Genomic DNA, 11,070 nt, shown 5'->3' with positions numbered 1-11,070 from the left:
CGTTTTTAATAATGTTGCAACTTGTTAAATTCAAATTAGGAATTGTTGCATTTTTCATCAACATGCTGGCAACAGGCGAAACTGCTTGTTTCACTGAACACTGCTTGCCGCAAATACGCCCAGAACATCTGAAATGTCTACTGGCAAAGTCGTTGTACTCAAACGCTGCTGACAGCAAAAGATAAATGACATAGTGTCTGGAATGATCAATGAAATTAACCTTGTTAGAAAGCTCGTTTGTTCCATTTCAACTTCATCGTAATTTTTTATCAACTTGACTTCCGCTCTGCCGCTCTGGGTACATGGCGCATACAACAGCAAACGAACTCGAGGAACAAACTAACAAAGCAATCGTTTTGGTGGTAAGTTGAACATAGAAAAAATTGCCAACAACACAAAAAATTCAACCGATAAATCAGTTGGAGTATAAAATTGAATTCTTCGGCGTTTGTAGCGAACTTCCATACATAAATTTATTAACAAGCGTGCATATGAACGAAAGATTCGTGGTGTTCTGAACACGAGTATCAGTTTCCGTTTCCGCATGTACAATGCTAATAGCATCACATAGAAAATGTATTTGCTTGTGTAAGAAAATTAATGAATATATAGTAACATTCTTTAAATATTATATGCTAAGTAATCTAATACAAATTACATTAATTTCACTCTTATTTATTTTTAATTTCACAATAAAAGCTGCTTGTGGATGTAGTTCCTCTCAACTAAGCATTAATATTATGGATTTTTCTATTTTCTTTATGAAACCTCAAAACTTTAATTTTCCGTAAAAGCTTCTCAACTATTATAAATTATTCATTACAACGCGTTTTTATGTTTTTGTGTTCTTGCCACTGACACGTTGAGCCAAGTAGCAAGGAGCAAGGAGTTACTACCAATGGCTGGCATCAAGCACTGAGGCAGTCAGGCAGTCAAGCAGTTAACATGGCATCTCTGCTTGTTTGCACCTAATTTGATTTTTACCCACTCGATTTTATGCAACGCTGTGGTTTGCTCGGTATTTTTTTCTTATTTGCCCCATAAAGTTGCAGTAAGGAACTTGGCTGCTGGCTGGCATTTACATATTTCCTACTAAGCCAACTACTTTTCGCTTTTACTCCACCACATGCTAAAGTGTGGCTTTGCGCTTCAGTTTTTTTGTATATGAAATGAAAAAGGAGCAGAAAAATCGTGAGGAGCTGCAAAAAATGTTTGTAATGTGGCTAAGAATTTCAAGTAATTAATGGCAACTGTTTGATTAAAAATTCCAAAACAAATTCGCAAGATGATTCCAGCATTTTAAGTACGAAAAAATGTATTATTTGAATTTAATTTACAGATAAATATCTTAAATCAATGTCACATCATTAAATATGTAATATAAATCAGAAAAAGACTGATGGATTGCAAATAATACAACCACGACAAAATTTGTTACAAAAATCATTAAATAAATAGTCATAAATAGTTCGGATTGTATGAACCTATCAGAAGAAAAACTTAAAATCATCACAGGAATCCTAACAGGACACTGTAAACTAAAACACCACTTTAAAAAACTGAGTATACTTACAGATGCCAACTGTAGATTCTGTGAATAGAATAAGGAGTCCGTCACACATGTGCTGTTTGAATGCTCTGCTCTAACGCACATACGGAATAGGCTCCTGAGAATGAATATTCTTAAGGAAGAAGCAATAAAACTATGTAAAGTAGGCTCTATACTACTTTTTATTGATACCACAGGGCTTAGAGACCTACTCTAAACCCAGAAGTGGGCACAATAGACTCGACGGTCGCAGTGCCACATCCCCTAACAATAATAATAATGGTCATAAATAATGCCTCTATGTATATAGTAAAACAATTGTATTGAAATTATACAATAAGAACAAAAAATTTAATTAATTAATTCAATTATTCTACAGCTGGTTTGTGATTTCGTTCTAATATAACACAAATTCGCTTGATTTGTTCGTAAACTTTCTAAGCAAATTAACAAAAAAACTCCAAGTTCGCACATGCAAGTCAAGTATGGCTTTGGGTCAGTTGGCTAGTGAACACTGACTCTGAGTTTCAAATTTGGCAGGGCACGCGTTTAACCATTGATACTTGTAGTTTCACAAATAGTTTTTTACGTATAGTTAAATATAATAAGTAATGCCAAAACCACTGATGATGGGTATTTGACAATACTCGAAAACAGCGGTACGATCAGTCAAAAATTCAATTAAATTATATATATAAAAATATTGTTGTTGTAATTTAATACTGTTCGAAATACCTCTCTATTCAAAACAATAGTTTACATCAAGAAATTAAATTCTTTCCTCAAAACGTACGTTAAAAATCAATTTAATACAAATAATTAAATAAATAGAGAGATTAATATTCGAATTTAATTAATGTACTACATTTTTATAGAGGCATGATTAGGAACTCGATCAAATATGTCAGTTTGCTAAATTTCACTTATGAAATTAAAATTTTATTCCCATAAAGGGTTTGTTTCACTTGAGTGTGGGGCAGGACAAAACCAAACAACTTAGTAAGTTTAGAATATTAGAAGTGAATATTTATTGAAATATAAAATTCAATAAAAGTGTGTAGCATACATGATAATTACAGATATCATCGGTTAAGTATAATTTTATTTTTCAATTTTAAAATAATTTCTGTGCCCAAGAACACTGCAAAATACAAAAGTAATAATTTTACATGCATTTATTCACATTCACGCGAAACTTTAATACTTAGAACATGTGCGAGTTGGGCTAAGTTGATGCTAAACTAAATGGGAGATTTTTTGAGATTTTTTGCACTGCACACATTTAGCCATTTATCAACACGTATCGACACAGCACTACATTATCGGCACAACTTAGAATTTCCCTCATTTAGAACGCGACTTAGCCCAACTCGCACACGTCCTTAATATATATATAATATAATTAATTGACATCATTAAAACATTTCAATAAAATACAGAATTAAGTATTTGAATGTGAAACATACATATGAATATATATTATATGAAACTTAATGATTAAGAACGGAACTCCTTATAAAAAGGCATATTCAGTTTACTTCTTCATCTTTAATCTTTTGATTTATTTTTTCGTGCAGGAAATCTGTGGTATTTACATAATTTCTGTGTTAAAAAATAGAATTCAATTACTACTGGTAATCCTGAAAAATTATTCCATTATACAGTGCTGCTCCCGGTGTAAAATGCCAAATCATTAACTGGAATTACACGCTTCCTTGACTTGTCATTCCTTTTATACAGGGTGATTTCAAATTTGTTTCGTTGACATAACCACTGCTGTTTAATGTAATTTTTATTTGATATGCGCCTTAAATTCAGTAATAAAATTTGCATTATTTAACTCAAAGCTGTGTGTAGTGGCTAAATTTGTAGGGTGTAAGCTTTTAAGGACATTCAAGTTTGACGATTAAAATGGTTAAATGAAATTACTTGTGTGTTGTGGTAAATAAAAAATAAAGTATATAAGAACCTTTTTTTTTTATAATGCATTAAAATCGGAAGTTCTCAAGACGCATTGTGTTGAGAAAAAAAGTTAATGTTATAAAAAATTTACATATATAGCCCATAACTTCCATAACTAGAAATTTGATAATTCGAATTTTCTATAACTCTAACCACACAAGGTTTACAGAGCAAATTAGATACAATTACAAAAAACTCTTTAACTCAAAGTCTCCATAAACCGAAAAATTTCGTAGCAAAATAGTACTTGGTGGTATGGGAGTTTGACTGTATATGAAATGTGCTTGAAATTAAAATATACCTATTAAACTGTCAGGGAGTATTTTCACTCAAAATTTTAAAATAATATTTTGATTACTATCTTTACAATAATTTCATCAAAAAACACAAGGTCTCTCCTTATAGCAGATGAGATGGCTAGCATAGGTCCTGAACTGCATACAAGAGAGGCCGACGTCTCAATACAAACATCGATATGTGAACTGTTTAGGATAATACAGGAAATCACCATTACGGTGACTAATAATTTATGGGCTAGATACGAAGACTATGAAATTGCTAGAATCTGATGACAAAAATAAAACGAAAAGCCTAAGCTTCTGCAAACCTGCAGTTTGTGTACTTACTAGAGTACTAACGGGGGACTGTGTCATTGTGTCTATGCTCCAACGTTGGCGAGTTCAAACAAGTGGATTGTGCAGGAGTTGCCAAGATGAAGAAAAGATAGAATCTTATCAACCACTTCCTGTGTCTCCGTCCAGGAATGTGTCTCATATATAAAAGTATTTACAAACTTCTTTATTGATATAAATATACATAAATGAATAATGATACTAAAAAGTTACAAATAAACGCTGCTTCTCACATCAAATTTGAATATTTTGGTTTACTGTCACAGTAAATGATGTGTTAAATAACACTTCATATTTAGTGAAAATTTACTTTTGGTTTCAAAATGTTTAAAATCAGTTCAAACTTTTTAAGAGCAGCACTAAATTATGCAAAGTTGGTGAGTTGGTGAGTGGTGCAAAAGTAATCACCCCGAAGTCATATTAATTTCAATTTGCCAAAATGAGAAAGTATTTAGATATTTGTTGCCTGCATTTCTGTATAAATTAAGTGTCAGGATACCCACGACACCAACTCAATTCAATTTAAAACCTTCGAAGTGAACTTGTAAAACAGCGGGCAAGTTCGACGAACTTTAGTAATTTTAATAAATATTCATCATCCGTAAAAATAAAAACAAGAACAGTATCCCGAATAACTGCGAAGTCCTCATATTTAAAGAAAGCAAAAATGATGCATAAAACTTATCGAAAATAAAATATACCAAAAATCATAAACAAAAAAGTTTGGTTTCATATATTTGCTTACTTGGGGGAGAATAGAAGTTGACAGTCGTTGATAAATTTTGCCAAGGGTTGGCGTTCCTGAAGTTATCTTATTCTATTTGGCACATTTGCAGCTTCAGTTGTGCCCAATTTAATGGAAAGAAACAATTCTTGTTGAGCATAAGTAAAAAAAAAACTTCCAAACTTGATATCAGAAGCAATATTCTCATTAGTAGGTGTCGAAAAGTTTTCTCATAAATATGCTCCAGAATAAAGATATCAGAATATATGTTATAAGTACCATTTACAGAACTTATCTCCAAATAAATAATAATAAATTAAACTCCAAGTTTTGTATACAAATATAACAAAGTAACTTTTGTTTATTTGTTAATATAATATTTGCTTATTTAATAAAATTATTATATCAAACACAAAAACAAATGCCCTAACCAAACCCGTTCAGCTCGTTGACAAAATTAAGCCTAGGGCAGTAAGTCACATTACACATAAATAAATAAAATTTTGATTACATTATTTTGCATATAACCAAAAAAAAAAAAAATAGCTTATATTCAGTGGCATTGATATATAATTTCTCATAATATTGTAACGAATTTTGGTAATTATGCACGGAGTTTGCGACAATATTTGCAGTCTATTTCAGCTCTAATCGGCCAAACAATGCACACAAATCATATAAAAGAGCCGCCGAAACCTCAAATTGACAACAGTTAACGTTTTCAATTAAATAAATTAACACCGAACACAGCCTAAACCAAAACCGCAAATTTAACCATGGCATTCAAATTCATCGTTCCACTTTGTGCCCTCCTTGCTTTGGCCACTGCCGGCAATATTGGACTTGCACCAGTTGCTTATGCCACCGCACCAGTGGTAGCCAAAATCGCTACACCATCAATCGATGCTGTTGGCACAACACATCAAAATGTTGTTCGTTCTTTTGGTGGCACCGTTTCTACTTATTCCAAAGCTGTGGATACTCCTTACTCCAGCGTCCGCAAGGAAGATACTCGTATTACCAATAATGTTTACACACCAGCCGTTGCCAAGACTGTCGCTTATGCAGCTCCTGCTGTTACTTATACTGCACCAGTTGTAACAAAAACTCTCGTTGCTCCAGTTCCAACTGTAGCTGCTTATGCTGCCGCTGTTCCAGCTCCAGTTGTTTACTCACATGCTGCTCCTGCTGCTGTAGTCAAGCATGCCATCGCCTATTCACCAGCTGAAACTGTTGCTCATGTGAGCTTTGATGGATTCGGTGCTCATTGGGCATACTAAATTTAATATATTTAGTTGTTATTTATTCATAAGTTGTTGAATAATTTTTAATATTAAAGAATTTAAAAAATAATATAATAATGTGCAATACTTTTTAATTAAATCTAAAATTTTTTTGATATTATTAATTATAATAATCAGATGAGATAGTGGAATTGAGGAACTGTGTTGGTTTACATTGAAGGGGCGATTTTGTATGCAAGAAAGCCCACTTGAGTTCAAATAATGTCCAATTGTGGTATCACAGGAATGGTGTTTGTTCATACATAGACTAAAAGGTGAACAAACCTGACAGTTCTACAAACTTGCATAAGTCCCTAATTTTACAAGATGACAGCTTGGAAAAAAATGAGACCCCGAAGATTTTAGATCTTCTCCTAGCTAAATATAGGAACTTATACATGAGATGGAGCATAGTTTCCTTCTCATCATCAAAGCTGCTATCATGACAAAAGTCATAACAGTATACCCAGTCAGTATACCCAGTCTTATAGCACGCTTTCCTATTACGAGTTGGCCCGTCAGTACCGATACCGTAGAGCTGAGTAGATTCCGCCTTTGTTAAAGTAGCTGACTGAAATACATATTTTGTCCAATTTCGATCAAGTCAAACTAGAGATCTGATTCGTCTGCCCAGTTTTGCTAGGTTATGCTCAAATATTTTTGTTTAATTGCCAGTTAAGAAACGAATTAAATAAACTTGGCATGCTGAGCAAGGAAATTGAAAAAATACTATAATATTAAGTTCTGAAAAACACGGTCTAGAATATATTCATAATTCTTATTTCTTATATACCTTTTCATTTATACTTATTATTCGGAATAGAATCTGTGCTTTTTAATAATATTATGAAAATGTTAAGTAAATGTTATTATTATTTTCAACAACGATTTATTATAAATCATGTGAATGATAAATAACCGATAACAAGACTATGATCAACCAAATTTTTATCGCTATGCTAGTGATACTACTGTCGAAATAACATGCCATATTTTTCCAAAATATATATAAAGACTAGCTTTAATCCATTTCATTAAGAAAGCTTATTGGAAAACAACATATTTGGTGAAAATAAAATATTTTTCAGAACAAAATTATGGGATGAGAATTCTTTAAATTCTTCTCCTGCAGAGCATTTAGCCACATTTCTATATGGTTTCCTAGTGGTTCAAATAACTAGACTGATTAATTACTGATTTTTAGCCAAAAAATATTTTAGAATTTAAAATAAAGCGAAAATTTTTTAAATTATTAGTATCGTGAATATATATAGTAACAGCTAAAATCCAACAATATTCTTTAAAATAATTTATGAACATTTTCATCAATGATGTTAATTTTAATTACATAGACATAATCGTAAAATTTGTTTCCTGTAAAATTTAGAGAAATATATAAAATAGCATAACAGAGCGTTGATTTATGTTGAAAATATAAATTATGCTCACAACAATTTACATGCAAAAACACAGTACTTTTAATGTTAGGACAATATAAAATTATAAATTGTTTGCAACTGTACCTAGTTATAGCTGTTCATTATTGATAGTATATTAGAATGTTGCAGTGGAGCATAGAGATATATTGTGCACACTTCATGGACTTAGATTTCGTATCTATGTCAAACTTTCTTTATAAATTATAGCATTAAACCCACATTATAAAAATTTATTTCCTTATCTGATAAAGCAACTTCAGTTCGGTCCTTCTTTCGCCTATGCATTAATGCTGAACAATCTTCCGGAACATGTTCTGAACTCTAATGAATCTAAAAAATTCGTTTAGAGTAATATTCTAGTTTACTAAGGTAATCTACAGTATAACCTACAGTACTCTGTCAGAACTCCTGTGACAAATACTTAAATTATTTTTGCTTCGTGCGTTCAATCAATTTCGCCCTAGTAGATTATCTCAGTATAGCTTTCGTTCTCCTATTCTTTCCGAACTGATGATCACTATAAAAGTATGAATAAAGTTGAATCTCTTTTTACTGAAAATAAGAAAAAAATTAAAGTCCCAAACCCTAATTTCTGAATGTTTCACTTCACTATAACTTCTGTGCTGCATTTGATTTTAAATAAATAAATATCTTAAAATATAATTCTAGTATCTTTCAAAAATAAAAAAAAATAAATAAATTCTCTAACTCGATGTCTCCATAAATCGAACCTTTTCTTTGCAAAATTGTACTTCGAGTTATGGAAGTTTGAAAATTATGGCTTAAATATGTAGAAATAAATAAATAAACAGATGAATAAATCAATGCTTAATAAAATTCATTAAATATTAGAATTTATATATTTAAAAAAACAAATATATTATAAATAAATATATAAAATATAGAGGTTTTCGAATAGCAAAGAAAGAAAGAAAGAACAAAGACCACATCATCAGTGGTCTTTGGAAATAATCGAATTTTTAATTAGTTTATAGTCCGTATATAATTTCTTTGGACTGCAAATGTCAGGCTTAGAATATAGTTTCTTGAATATTGTTTCTTTCTTTGAATATAGCTTCTTTGTCACCATATAAAGTAAGAGTAGATTTTTCAGGAACACTAATACTTACTTCAAAAATATATAAAATATATATTTTAAAATTTTTATAAAGACAGTATAGTATATCAATATATTTACGTCTACGTTTTATTAAAAATGAAGTTAGAAATATTTGTTCTATTTTTACAAATTTTAGTTAAGTAATTAATTATTCATTTTTATTTCAATTTTTATATATTTTATTTTATAAAAAAAAGATTATACACGAATAACACAAACAAAATCTTAGCTGACAACCGAAAGACCTGATCAATAGCAGATCTTTCATTTGGTCTTTCAAAACACCGAAGGGCGCTTTCAGTTTAGCAAAAGACCGCTGCCAGAATACCAAAGATGATTCAAATGATCATTCGCTAGATTTTTAAATGTGGTGAGCTGAAAGATTGTTGCCAGAAATGACCTGATAATATCATTAATGTAATAAATTTAATATAAAAAGTATTTGAATACAACCAGATATCTACAGCAAACAGCAGAGAACAGAAGCATGCTATTTGAATATAAGTATACATAACATCAAAAAGATATATGTTTCCAATTTATTAAATCCCATTCCCTCCTTCCTCATCTACAAACATTTAGAACCACAAAAAGACAATGAATTATCCTCTTAAAATTAAGCTAAATAAATAATTATTATAGCGAATTTTTAACAAGAGAATGCAGAAATAAAAAAGTTTGAAATTTCGTTAAAAAGAAAAAAATATTAAATAACTAGGCTTTCCAAAACACAATCATTAAGCTCATTAAATAACGCCAATTTTTATGATTACATAGTGACGTGTAAAATTTAAAGCAGGTAGTCACAGCGTTCGAAACCTGCAATGTGTTTCGATGTGTTTTGTATAAAAGCAAATGAATTTGGCAATTTTGGCAACAGTTTCGAATCGATCATAAAACAGTTCACAACATAAAACAATCAACAGTAAACTTATTTTTCTCGAAATTAACTTAAAAATGGCATTCAAATTCATTTTACTTTGCTCATTGTTGGCTATTGCCAATGCTGGAGTATTATTCACACCGAACACCTACGCCGCAACGCCGGTCGCAACCGAAAACATGAATGACGCTTACGCCAAAGCAAACTCACACGCTGTTGCTTCCACACAGGAAAATGTGGTTCGTTCTTTTGAAGGTACTGTATCGAGTTACTCCAAATCGGTTGATACACCGTACTCAAGTGTACGTAAACAGGATACTCGCATCAGCAACAATGTTTATGCACCAAAAACAGTGGCATATACCGCTCCAGCTATAACAAAAAACTACGTGCAACCATCTATTAACGTTTATACCAAACACGAAGCTGCACCAACTGCTGCTATCTACACTCATGCTGCACCTGTTTTAGCTAAAACTATTGCATATGCAGCACCAGCAGTAGCTAAATCAGTTACCTATGCTGCTCCAGCTGTTCAGAAAACGTTCACATATGCTGCTCCAGTTTTGACTAAAACAATTCCAGCTCCAGCACCTACAGCAGCTCTATATACTAACGTTTTACCTTCTGCTGATAAGAAAGTAAGCTATGAGGCTCCCGATGTTACTAAGACCGTTACTTATGCAGCTCCAGCGAAGACTATTGCTTATGTTGCTCCCGCTGTAGCAAAAAGTGTTGCATATACCGCGCCAGCTGTTTCAAAAAGTGTTACTTATGCTGCTCCAGCTGTAACAAAAACCTATATAGCTCCTGCTCCAACAGTTTATACACATACCGCTCCAGCAGTTTCAAAGCCTATAACATATGCTGCTCCAGCTGTTGAAAAAACCTTGGCCTATGTTGCTCCAACTGTTGAGAGGACATTATCTTATGCTGCTCCTGTTGTTGAAAAGTCATTAACTTACGGGTCTCCAGCTGTTGAAAAAACTGTTAGCTACACCGCAGCCGATCATAATCCAGCCACTGTTTACTCTCACGCTTCTCCAGTTGTATATCATCAATCAAATCCTACACTTGTCAGCCATGTTGCGCCTGAAGTAACCAAAACTGTCTCCTACGCATCTCCAGTTGCTACATATAATCACGGACCAGCTGCTACAACCTATGCTCACAACTCTCCCGGTGTTTCAGCCTATGGCAGCAGCCAAACTGTACACTACTCACCCGCTGAAATGGTATCCCATATGAGCTTCGATGGATTTGGTACCCATTGGGATTATTAAATAATTTATTATTTTGCTGTTTGTTTTTTAAGTGTTAATTCGTTTTAGTTTCTTTTTAAGTTCAATTTTGCAATAAATGATATTTAAAAAAAAATATGTACCTGATTATTTTATTATAATTTATGTTAAAAATTTATCACTGATTAACACTAATTGGAACTCTTAGTACCTTAGGAATCATATTACATTTTAAAG

General features: G+C 32.0%; 2 protein-coding genes across 2 annotated transcripts; both read left to right on the top strand.

Moving 5' to 3' along the window:
* Positions 1 to 5,416: 5,416 nt before the first annotated feature.
* On the top strand, positions 5,417 to 6,147 carry LOC119671416 (cuticle protein 67-like). The gene has a single exon (XM_038082032.1). The coding sequence runs from the start codon at positions 5,644 to 5,646 to the stop codon at positions 6,145 to 6,147; it is 504 nt and encodes a 167-aa protein (XP_037937960.1). The 5' UTR covers positions 5,417 to 5,643.
* A 3,519-nt stretch (positions 6,148 to 9,666) lies between these two features.
* LOC119680501 (larval/pupal cuticle protein H1C-like) lies at positions 9,667 to 10,875 on the top strand. Its single transcript, XM_038093335.1, has 3 exons — positions 9,667 to 9,952; positions 10,013 to 10,155; positions 10,246 to 10,875. Exons 1-3 carry the CDS (start codon positions 9,667 to 9,669, stop codon positions 10,873 to 10,875), a joined length of 1,059 nt encoding a protein of 352 aa, XP_037949263.1.
* Positions 10,876 to 11,070: the final 195 nt, after the last annotated feature.

The sequence above is a fragment of the Teleopsis dalmanni genome, chromosome 1 (genome assembly GCF_002237135.1).
Source record: "Teleopsis dalmanni isolate 2A chromosome 1, ASM223713v2, whole genome shotgun sequence".
Classification (NCBI taxonomy): Eukaryota; Metazoa; Arthropoda; class Insecta; order Diptera; family Diopsidae; genus Teleopsis; species Teleopsis dalmanni.
The sequence above is the reverse complement of the archived record's forward strand: the minus strand, read 5'-3'. Positions and strand labels throughout refer to the sequence as shown.